The sequence below is a fragment of the Gopherus flavomarginatus genome, chromosome 11, assembly GCF_025201925.1.
Source record: "Gopherus flavomarginatus isolate rGopFla2 chromosome 11, rGopFla2.mat.asm, whole genome shotgun sequence".
In the NCBI taxonomy this organism is placed as follows: domain Eukaryota; kingdom Metazoa; phylum Chordata; order Testudines; family Testudinidae; genus Gopherus; species Gopherus flavomarginatus.
In genome coordinates, this window is record NC_066627.1 from 34,223,637 (window position 1) to 34,235,991 (window position 12,355).

Genomic DNA, 12,355 nt, shown 5'->3' on the forward strand with positions numbered 1-12,355 from the left:
GGTTTGCTCTCGCGTTCCCCGAACAAGCAGGTCTCCTTCCCTGCGGTTTGCAGGGTGGTTCGCGGAACGCGAGAGCAAACCGCGGCGAAGCTGGTCTCCTTCCCCGGTTTGCTCTCGCCTTCCCGGAACCACCCAGCAAACCTCAGGGAAGGAGACCTGCTTGCTCGGGGTTCGGGGAACGCGAGAGCAAGCCGGGGAAGGAGACCAGCTTCGCCGCGGTTTGCTCTCGCGTTCCACGAACCACCCTGCAAACCGCAGGGAAGGAGACCTGCTTGTTCGGGGAACGCGAGAGCAAACCGCGGCGAAGCTGGTCTCCTTCCCCGGTTTGCTCTCGCCTTCCCGGAACCACCCAGCAAACCTCAGGGAAGGAGACCTGCTTGCTCGGGGTTCGGGGAACGTGAGAGCAAGCCGGGGAAGGAGACCAGCTTGATTACCAGAGGCTTCCTCAGGTATGCTGGGATACCTGCTTATTCCACGGAGGTCAAGAAAAGCGCTGGTAAGTGACTATACTTGATTACCAGCGCTGGATCACCAGCGCTGGATCCTCTACACCCGAGACAAAACGGGAGTACGGCCAGCGCTGCAAACAGGGAGTTGCAGCGCTGGTGGTGCCCTGCAGATGTGTACACCTCCTAAGTTGCAGCGCTGTAACTCCCTCACCAGCGCTGCAACTTTCTGATGTAGACAAGCCCTCAGTCTCCTCTTGCACCATGTGAAGGCACTGAGCCGACATACTCAGCCCAATGCCATCTATGAGTTACCCATACTACTTTATCTGATGCTGGACTCTCTTCTCCACATATCCATCTGGGTTCTTATACCACACCAATTACCATGGCAAATGAGCACCTACTGAAGCAGGTGCTTGGAGTAATAAAGCTACAGACTAGTTTAGAGTCCTTTTTGCCAAATTTGCTTTTCTCAAGGCTATTAAGTACAATTCAGAGCCATCATAGTTCCTCTTCAGATATAGTCCTCAGTTTTGCCCCATTCTTCTCCAGTTGCTGTCAGCATCCCTGATTCCTATGCTAGAGCTCTGAGAAGGGAAGAACTCTGGATACATGTTCTGCCTTCTGCCAGCAAAACTGTGATAAGTGAGGGTTTTGCTGGCATAGCTATGTCAGCTAGGGAGTGTGGGTTTTCCCCCCTCATATCTGACAGACATAGCTGTGCCAACACAACTTTGCAGTGTAGACTGACCAACCTTTTCCTTTCACACATTAGTACAAGGTGGCAACATAATGACTTTGATCAGTAATAGTTAATCAGATCTACCCTTCACTAGGAAAAAAGGTATGTTCTTACCTCATATTAACTAACATGAGCTAAAATCTTAGTGAAGACAAGGAAGTTTGTCGTTTTAAAATGTTAGCAGGTTAAGTTAAAACTGTGCAGGAGCCTAGAATATCCCTGCTAATAAATTCCCCTTTCTGGAACTCTTAACTTTACAGTATTATCCATCTTAAGCAATTAAAAATCATGAGACAAGCCCCAAAACATGAAATTGGCTTCAAAATAATGAGATTTTAAAAACAGTAATGGGGGGGAGAGAATTGGCATTTGCTTTCTGGTTTTTGAGCTTTTAGGGTTCACCTTTTTAAAAGCTTTTCTGTGAGACCATGAGGGCTAGACATTTTTATTTAAAAATGTAAGCTGATATTCTTGTGTAATAACTCCAGAAACTGGTGCTTTAAACAGACACCAAATATTGTGAGACTCACAGCAAAATCATGAGCTGGTAAGACTTTCTATTAATTATATACAGTTTCACTGCAGCTCTTTTAATATATTAATTTGGGACATGGCAATAGGTTAGGAGCTTGTTATAGAAGTGGATGAGAGAGAATGTGTGGCCTGCATTGTGCAGGAGGTCAGACTAAGATCAGAAGGACCATTATGATCATCTAAAGTCTATGTAATTAGTGAGCACATTAAGTCTGTAAAGCTGGGTTGCCAAAATACAGCTCCCCTGACAAGTTCTACAATATAACCAACAGCCACTCTCATTTTTAAACATGTGGAGACAACAAATAGCATGTAATGCTTAGCCCTAATCCAAGTGACCAGGTGTTAGAACAATGGATGCTGGGGCCTGTAGTCTCCCTGGGATACATCTCTATTAAAAATGAAGGTAACTGCAAATTTTATGCATAGTGGCCCCTTGTTCACTGGACAAATTGCTAACATAGCTTTGTTCTCAATGTGGACTAGACTTTGTCATTGCTCAAGCTGCCAAATTTCTCAATCTGAAGATCCTAAATGAAGAAAATTTTCATGATCTGGAGACTGCAGAAATAAACATCCAGATAGAAGGAAACTGGAGATCTACGAACACAAACCATTTTTCTAAAACGGTTTAATAAAAAAATTGTGACGATTCCTGAAAATCTGGGGAAACCCTAAGCATAGAATATGTCACCAGTCTCAGTCACAAAGAAACACAATAATCAAAAAGATATTTAAGTTTAATACAAATTTTATACAAAGAAAATGTGAAAAAATACTTCCATATGCTAAAAGCAATTATGCTTCACAAATAAGGCCAGCTAGGCTATTTTTGACACAACTGCAATTCACGAATATTCTGTTCTTGATTTTTTTCTTCTAATACTTTTTTCCCCTCTAATGTGGGTAACTAGCTGGAGACTGTACAAACTGCATCCTTTTATAAACAATGGGAGAAATCAACATGACTAAAATGTACAACAAAATGTACTGGAATGATATAATACAATTAATTTTCTCATATACATACATCACCTTTGCTTTGTTCAATGCTTTCGTTTTACACAACATACAAAATGATACTACAGTATAAGTGTAACAGACAGAATTTTCATGGGTTACTTTCTCTCATACTGTACTGTTTCATGCTTACATAAAAACGTAAATTCCATCATATAAATAATACATGCTCTAGCCCAGCATCAAAAGTCCTTTGCCCATGTTTCCTGATACATAGTCTTCTCCAAATCAAGTTCTTGTTCCATTCGAAAAGCATTTCAAAGTTCTTTAAAGAGGATTTTAAAAAAATTGAACTATGAACCATAGAAAAAAAATCCACCTTTCTCACATCTGATACTATTGATCAGAAATCATGTTACCAACTAATTGGTGGTATTCTTTCTACTCTTCTGCTGTTAGGCTGAATGAAATTTAAGCTGGTTTCCTGTAAACAATATTATTTTTAACAGTCTGATCACTGTAAAAAAACAAAAAAATACCCTCTTCGTGTACTTCAGGTCCACATATTGGAAATTTCATAATTTGCCGAGTAAAATGAAATTTTAAAAGGTACATTTTCAACTTTAGTTGCACAAAAAGAAATTTTAACTGAGTTTCAAAGTGCACAATTGTTTTCATTACCAAATGCAAATTAAGAAGATCAGATTCTCTCTTGATAATAAAGAGTAAGTGATTTTATGTGCAACTGCAGTTCCTTAAGTCCAGTTTTCAATGTTCGTTCATGATAAGGCTGTTTTAATCTTTCCTTTACCAACTTCAAACACTCTTTATAAGTTAAAGTCAATACAAATATAAAAAGGAGATGGTACTCTAACTTTAATGACATCCACAAATTGTACATTATTTACAACAGAAGCATAGATTTAACATGGATCTTACCTGTCCTCAGCTTTTTAAAGCCAGCGCTAATGCTTTACATTAATGTAGTGTAGTTAATGCTTTGTACACATATACAAAGCTAAAGTCTGAACCTTTGAGGTTAATCCAAAGAACTGTGTTTATTTTCACATTTCTATTAGACAGATTTTTATTAGTTATTTATTCCAACAGTCGCCTGGGCTTCTTGTTAGTAGTTAGACTCTTCGTACTTGGACTGGCATTGTGGTCTGAACATACTGAACTCCAGTTCTCATTGCCACTGTCCCAGCAGAAGGACTTACCACTACAGGAATGGTCTGTGGATTAAAACCAAGCAAAACACATATTGTTATATTAAAGGTCACATTCACACCACCACAGAAACAGAGCCCATTATTTTCCAGTGAAAAACTAGAAGTAGGATATTTTATTTAAGGTTTATCACCTTTTCTTACCACATTTTTGCCCCACCGAAAGGCAGAGTGCAACATCTCAACTTCCCTACAGCTAATTATTATGCTATACACCGATACAAGGACAGGTGGTTCCTATGGGTACTGTAAGTATTCTGCCTGTTCTTGAAGAATTCAGTTCTCAGTAGCTAGCCCATCCAGTGGTACATTTCCCAAAACTAACACAGAAAGGGATGTGAAAATCCTTTGTTACCTGGAAAAACATATTTGTGACTAACTGAATTGGAATACAAAACACACGAGTTTACAGATGCATTTAGGGTTTCACAGTTGCAGTAATACTGTTCTTCCCAGAAAGGATCCCCCGTGTGCACTTAAGCACAGGTGAGAACAAAAAATATATGTTTGGATAAACGTAATAGTGTTTATAATACTGCAAGCTTACTTTGCACAGATCAATTAATGACAAAACCCTACTATTATTGGGAATTGCCTTTTGCCATTCTTAGGCTTTGCCTATACTACCACTTTTGTCAGTAAAACTTTTCTTGTGAAAAAAAAACCCCTTGTACTGACGTAAGTTTCACCAGCAAAAGTGCTGGTGTGACTAGCTCTATGTAGGCAGGAGAGTCTCCCACTGACACAGCTAAGGCTGCTCGTTGAGGTTGGTTTAAATTATGCTGGCAGGAGAGCTCTCTTCTGCTGGCAAAGAGCGACTACATGAGAGACCTTACAGTGGCACAGCTGTAGCGGTACAGCTGTGCTGCTGTAAGGTCCATAATGTAGACACAGCCTCACTAAGAACATTAATTTAGAATAAAACTTTGCACTTCTGTCACGGTTTCCAACTGAAGGTATCAAAGTGCTTTATACACATTTACAAATTGAGTCTCATGACACCCTGCTTGGTAGGTATTTTATTCTATAGCTAGATACACAGGCACAAAATGATTAAGTGACTTGCTCAAGGTCACACCAAATCTCTGGCAAACCTGGGAACCTTCCTCCAAAGAAATTTAAATCAGTTTAGAAGCTGCAGTACTGAGCAATCTGTACAGTATGTTCGGACACACTTCTCCTGAAGCCTAACTGGTGATCAAATAGCTGCATCAGTTTCTGTTCTGAAGGCTTTAAAGTGAAAGAAACAAGGAGCAAAGGCTTTTTGGGGAACTGAAAGGGATGCGTAAATCCTCCCTCTGACATGCGAGATAAAACTCCACAGAAGGCAGAAGAATAAATGCACATTTTCCACAGTTTCATAGAGTGTTTTATACTGGTGCTTTGGTAGTAGGGCATTCAGCAAATATTGCTATTGTCCTTGCTAGGTAGGACTTCAAAAGTTGGAATATTTGTGATAAATTCTATTAATTGCAGAGCTGCAACATTTCTGCAGAAATGGAAAGAGGCCAGATTTAGCACTTCACCATTTATCGCTGTTTTGATTCCAAGAAGAATCAAAAACCAAACATGGAATAAGTTTGCTAAGTAAACTTAAGACTATAGCCATTTAGTAATCAGCATGACTTTAGATGTGCAAAGGTTTATTGGAAGCCGTTCAGAGTAAGGACCCTCAAGTGGGAAACCACTTGGTAATTAGAGAACTAGAAAGTGCGGCTGTGTCTATGCTACAGAGACTATGGCTATGTCTACACTAGAGAGCTTACAGTGGTACAGCTGTACTGCTGCTGCTACACCACTGTAAGGTCTCCCTTTGTAGCTGCTCCATGCCAGCGAGACAGCTCTCCTGTCAGCATAATTAAACCACCCCCAACAAGTGACAGTAGCTATGTTGGTGGGAGAGAGTTTTTTCACACCACTGACCAACAAAAGTGCGAGTGTAGACACAGCTGACAGCATATGCTGGCTTAACCTGTAGCACAGATGCAGCCTATTATCAATGGAAGGAGTTTTTTCATCAGTGTAGGAACACCACATTCCTGAATGAAGTTAGCCACATTGATGGAAGCATTCTTCCATTGACACAGCTGCACTGGCTATGTTGGTGAGGGTGTGGGTTCTTTCACACCCCTGACGGATGTAGCTATGTCGACATAACTTATAAGTGTGGACCAAGTTGAGAATGCCACTAGGAAAGTGTCTATTAGTAGTACAAGTAAGGAACTTAAATTTGCTATCTGGATCTTTTAAAAAAAAGTTCAGATGGGAATAGTCCCAATTTTTAATCCTCGTTTTACTGATCAAAGTGTAGTATGTGTTAAGACTCCTTAAATGTGTTGTGGTTACTTCCTCAGAGAGGTAAATTTTCAGCCATGCCTCTCCACAGAAGTACACATTTGTGCATGCTCAGGCATTAGACTATTTAAAGGGGTATGTTGCTGTATTAGCACACAAGTTGTTTGCAGCTGTGCAGAGCAGATGCAAGTATGTGCATGTACAAGCAAGCACTTAAAACTTTTTAGGGTTTTCAGATTCCTTTTTACTCAAGTCACATACACACTCCATATTCAGTAGGTCAGTTGTGGAAGTTATCACCATTTCCTGAACGCTTGAAGAGGCCAATTTAGGATATTGGAGCACTGGTATTTTTTAAAAAGAAACTAATTTGGTTTGATGCCTGCAGTCTGATTTCAGAACAGTTATAATGGCTTCTCACTGGTGCTGGGAGTCTGTCAGGGTAATATAGGGGGTGCTGAGTGCTCTCAATTGTGATTAAATTAATGAAACAGCTGTTGGGAAGGGGTTTTTGTTTTTTAAAGTCATGACATCCAGCAAGAATATCCTCAGAATGGAAGAATTAATGGATGGGAGATAATGGTTGTATAACACTGTATGAACAACCACAAATAACTTGTATAACAAAGCAACCATTAAGATCACAGTATGAAAATGAACTAAACCAGCAACATGAACACTGGCTGAGTTACTTTTGCTGTCCACCACCCAAAAATGGGGAATACATGATGCTAAGTGTCAGTGCGACACTAGCATTTTTCCCTGTTGGTATGATGAACTTCAGCTCAGATTCTACATTGAAACCGAAGTGCAGCATTAGGGGGCATTACATGGAATTTAAAGTGCTATGTTAGGGAGCTCTAAACATTAAATGGAGCTAAATTCTGTCTCATCTCTGGTGAGTGCACTGGGAGAAAAAGACAGTTACCTTTCACGTAACTGGTGTTCTTCGAAATGTGTTGCTCATGTCTATTCCGGTGCTGGAAGCTTTCCCCCAGCAGTACCCATAGGGGAGCACCCCTAGCGAGCCCTGGAGTGGCACCTCCATGGCACAGTATAAGGGGCGCTGCGTGCTCCCCCCACCCTCAGTTCCTTCTTGCCAGACAACTCCGACAGGGGAAGGAAGGCGGGATGTGGAATAGACATGAGCAACACATCTCGAAGAACACCAGTTACGGAAATGGTAACTGTCTTTTCTTCTTCGAGTGATTGGTCATGTGTATTCCACAATAGGTGATTCCAAGTTGTATCTGTTGGAGGTAGGAAGGAGTTCACAAACTCTCAGGACAGAGTATGGTCCTGCTGAACCCGGCGTCCTCCCTGGTCTGGGAGATGAGGTGAATGTGTGAACTTGAAGACCATGTGGCAGCCCTACAAATGTCCTCAGTAGGGACATGGGCCAAAAAGGCAGCCGACGAGGCCTGTGCCCTAGTTGAGTGTGCCTTCACAATTGGTGGCGGAGGGATTCCCGCCAGGTCATAATAGGTACGGATGCACGAGGTGATCCAATTGGAGAGCCGCTGAGTGGAGATCGGTCGACCTTTCATGCACTCGGACGAGGTGATGAACAGTTGCGAGGACTCCCTGAACTGCTTAATCCACTTCAGGTAAAAAGCCAGAGCCCGTCTCACATCCAGCGTGTGGACATGGCGCTCCTCACTGGATGCATAGGGTTTGGGGCAGAGGACCGGCAGAAAAATGTCCTGACCCATCTGATAGGCGGAGACCACCTTCGGGAAGAATGAAGGTGGTAGGGGGAGCTGGACCTTATCTTTATGAAACACTGTGTATGGGGGGCTCAGAGGTCAGGGCCCTGAGTTCAGAGACCCGCCTAGCCAACATGATCACAACCAGGAAGGCTACCTTCTACGAGAGGTGTGACCAGGAACACGTAGCTAGTGGCTCAAATGAGGGCCCCATTAGAAGGGCCAACACCAGGTTTAGGTCCCACTGCGGGACTGGGACCTAACATACGGGAAGAGATGATCCAACCACTTAAGGAATCAGCCAGTGATAGCATGGGAGAATACCATGTGGCCCTGCACCAGCGGGTGGAAGGCTGATATGGCTGCCAGGTGCACCTTGACTGATGAGGGCATCAGGCCCTGGGCTCTAAGGTGAAGGAGGTAGTCCAGAATCATCTGCATCAGGGTAGCCACCAGGGAAACACCCCGCTCACTCGCCCATCTGGAAAACCGAGACCACTTTGCCAAGTATGCTTGGCACATGGAAGGTTGCCTGCTTTCTAAGAGGACGGGCTGAACCCCTTCCAAGCACATCTTTTCCTCCCGGCCTAACCATTGAGCAGCCATGCCATGAGGTGGAGTGCCACTAGGTTAGGGTGGCGGATGCGGCCCTGGTCCTGGGAGAGTAGGTCTGGACGGGAGACAACGGCCATGGTGGGGATCACCAGGCCCATAAGAGCTCCATACCAATGCTGCCTGGGCCATGCCAGGGCAATGAGAAGGACCCGGGCCTTGTCTCTCTTTATCTTTTCCTGGACCTTTCCGATCAGCGGTAACGAGGGAAAGGCATAGAGAAACTGGCCTGACCAGAACAAGGGGAAGGCATTGGAGACAGTGCCTTGTCCCAGCCCTCTCCGTCCCTCCCCCCGAGCAGAACTGGGGACAGTGACAGTTCTGCCTAGTCGCGAACAGGTCCATCTGGGGAGTTCCCCACACTTGGAAAAGTCTGTGCACCACCTCTGGGTGGAGACCACTCACGCTGAGAGAAGTCCCTGATCAAGCAATCTGCCCACAAGTCCCGGGCGCCTGGTAGATGGAAGGCTTGTAGGCAGATGATGTGGGCTATACAAAAGTTCCACAGCCTGAGGGCTTTGTGGTAGAGGATCGGGCCCCACCGTGCCTGTTAATGTAAAACATCGAGGCCGTGTTGTCTGTGAGTACCCTGACCACTTGGCCCTTCAGGTGCGAGTGGAAGACTATGCACGCCAGCCATACCGTCCTGAGCTCCTTGACGATTATGTGGAGAGTCAGATCCTGAGCCAACCACAGACCTTGGGTCTGAACGTTCCCCACATGGGCCCCCATCCCAGGTCCAATGCGTCAAGACACCAGATCCAGCGATAGGGCCCTCCCCCTGAATGGGAGCCCTTGGAGCATGTTTTTCAGGGAGGACCACCACCGTAGGGAGGTGATCACTGGCTCGGGTACTGTGAGGACTTTGTCCATTGTGTCTCTGGCCCGGGAGAACTCCAGGGCCAACCAGAGCTGGAGGGGCCTCATCCTGAGTATGGCGTGATGGACCACATACGTGCACGCCGACATGTGACCCAAGAGCGAGAGGTATGCTCTGGCTGTTGTCACAGGAAACCTTGTGACTGTGATGAGCCCTTTCAGGGCTGTCCGGTGGGAGGGAGGCTCTGGCCGACAAGGCATCCAGGACAGCCCTGATGAAGTCTATGTGTTGTACCGGGTCCAACGTGGACTTGGTGTTCACCAACAGGCCCAAAGTGGTGCACATGGACAGAAGGAGCACCACGTGATACCACACCTGTGACCAGGAACTGCCCTTGACCAACCAGTAGTCCAGACAGGGGAAGATCTGGATCCCCCAGAGCCTGAGGTAGGCCGCTACCATCAACATACATTTAGTGAATATCCTGGGGGCAGTGGACAGATCAAATGGGAGGACCGTAAACTGGTAGTGTTCCTGCCCCACTGTGAAACTGAGGAAGTGTCTGTGCCTCTCGAAAATATGAATATGGAAGTATGCGTCCTGCAGCTAAAGGACGGCATACCAGTCCCTGAGATCCAGGGAGGGGATGATGGAGGCTAGGGAGACCATGCGGAACTTGAACTTCACCATGTACTGGTTCAGACATTGCAGGTCCAAGATGGGCCTGAGCCCCCTTTGGCCTTCAGGATAAGGAAATAGCGGTAGTAGTACCCCTTTCCTTTGAACCTCTCCCTCGCCGCCCCCCGGCACTGCTTCCACTGCTCCCAGGCCCAGGAGCCCCCTCACCTCCTGCTAGAGCAGAGCCTTGTGCAAGGGGTGCCCAGGAGGGACAGGGCGGAGAGTGGTTGAGCAGGGTGGAAGTAAACTGGAGGGTGTAGCCCCGGGAGATGGTACTGAGGACCCATCGGTCCGAGGTCCACCGCAACCATTCTGGGAGGAAAGTACACAATCAATTGGAGAAGGAAAGTTTATTGAAGGTGGATCCCTGATGAGAACTGCAGGGCACCCCGTGTGTCCCGTCAAAACCGCCTTTTCCCTGCCTGCTTGCCCTTGGAAGACGCAGGCTGAGGGGCAGGCCGAGACTGCCTCTGTGGGCGCCTCTTATTGTCCCGCGACTTTTTATAAGCGGTCTCATATTTTGAATGGGTGGCCTGAATGGGAGTTTGCTGCGGCTTGAACTTAAGTTTAGCTGGAGCCGAAACATAGAGACCCAGAGCCTGGAGCGTTGTGCAGGAGTCTTTCAGGCCATGCAGCTTTGTATCCATTTGTTCCGCAAACAGAGCTTTGCCGTCAAAACGGGAGGTCCTGCAGGGAGGTCTGCGCCTCACTGGACAGCCCAGAGAGCAGGTGCCATGACGCCCTTCTCATGGACGCCGCTGAGGCCATGGATTGCGCGGCCATGTCTGCTGCATCCAAAGCTGCCTGCAGGGTTGCCCTGGCAGCAATAGAATATTATTGTACCCTCCTCCACCAGCGCTTTTAACTACTTCTTGTCACACTCCTTGAACCTGGCCAGGGAGCCGCACAGATTGAACTCATACCAGCCCAGGAGAGCCTGGTGGTTCGCCACCTGTAACTGGAAGCTCAAGGATGAATACATTTTTCTTCCAAATGAGTCCAGTCTCCTTGAATCTTTATTTTTCAGAGTAGGGGCTGGTTGGCCCTGTCACTCCCTGTGGTTGACCTACTCGACCACTAGGGAGTTAGGAGCACAAAATACTTGCGTTCTGCTCTCTTAGAGATGGGGGCCAATGAGGCCAGGGTTTGCCATAGGGCATTTGAAATTTTTGCCACCCCTTCGTGTAGAGGCAAGGCTACCCTGCCCAGTGCCAAGTAGGACAGTACATTAAACAGGGAGTCAGAGGGCTCCTCCATCTCCTCTGCCTGGAGGTGGAAGCTTGATGCCACCCTTTTTAAGAGTTGTCGCTGGGCCCTACAGTCCTCCTGTGGGACGGAGGGAAGAGGGGCCATAATTGCCTCATCAAGGGAGGGCAAGGAGGCCAGCGCAGTACTTTGTGTGTCCACCGGCACTGGAGGGTCCACCACCAGTTGGTCTCCAGGCATGGTGCCGAGGATGTACGTCCCACCGAGAGGGAGGCCGATAGTCCTTCTGAGGCTCCAGCCACTGAGCAAGCCCCCACCTGCTGTGGCACCCGCGGAGCCAGCTGTTCGGCTTGGCTGGCCTGGCCCATTGAAGGATGACTACGAAGGGAGGCCACTGACATACAACCTGTCGTTGTCCCTGGACCGGGAGGAGTGGTGGCACCGGGAGTGATGCCGACCACAGGATCCCGACGTGGAGGACCGGTACCATCAGTAACAGCTGTTCTGTGATCGGCTCCAGCAGGTGGACCCGCGACGGCGAGACACTGGCGATCGATGGCCAGAGGTGTGGGGGCGGTGCCGTGGCGGGGCCCTGCAGTGGGACGACGAACAAGAACGGTGTCAACATTCATGTTGTAAGCAGCTGAGATAGTCCTTCCGAGACATGGACCTTTGGTGTCATCTGCCTCGGCCCCATTGTTGTTCACTCCTCGAGGCGGAGCGGTGCCGCAAGTCTCAGTCAGACAGAACCCAACCAGACAGCCTGGTGGGAGTGTAGGATGACCCATGTGGACTTTGCCCTGAACGGTCGCTGGGCGGCGAACAGCGTTGGGAACGTTCCCTCAACCGAGACAGGGACAACTGTGAAGATTCCAGTAGCAGCTTGCCTCTGGAGCGCGGGGCCAACATCGGCAGTGCTCCTGGTACCAGCATGGACATGACATCCTGGACTGCCTGCAGGGCCTCTGGTGTGGAGGGCATCCAGACATCTGGGGAGGCCTGCTCCAAATGGGCCATGCTACTCTGCTCAACTTGAGTCGGAGGCCTAGAGGCTGGTGGGGATCCAGGACTCCCCAAAATGAGTCTAGCCTCTGTCCCGAGTTTACTCCGGTGCCGCAGCGAAG

The 12,355-nt window shown here is 47.1% G+C and overlaps 1 protein-coding gene across 9 annotated transcripts in view; it reads right to left on the minus strand.

The window, feature by feature from the left end:
• Positions 1-2,447: 2,447 nt before the first annotated feature.
• The window catches only part of ZMYND8 (zinc finger MYND-type containing 8), a 133,801-nt gene continuing 123,893 nt past the window's right edge, over positions 2,448-12,355 (minus strand). For all 9 annotated transcript variants that reach the window (XM_050917267.1, XM_050917263.1, XM_050917264.1 and 6 more), the window contains one exon: positions 2,448-3,920. In XM_050917267.1, coding sequence (XP_050773224.1) covers positions 3,819-3,920 — 102 coding nt within the window. In that variant the 3' untranslated portion in view covers positions 2,448-3,818. The remainder of the gene's footprint in view (positions 3,921-12,355) is intronic.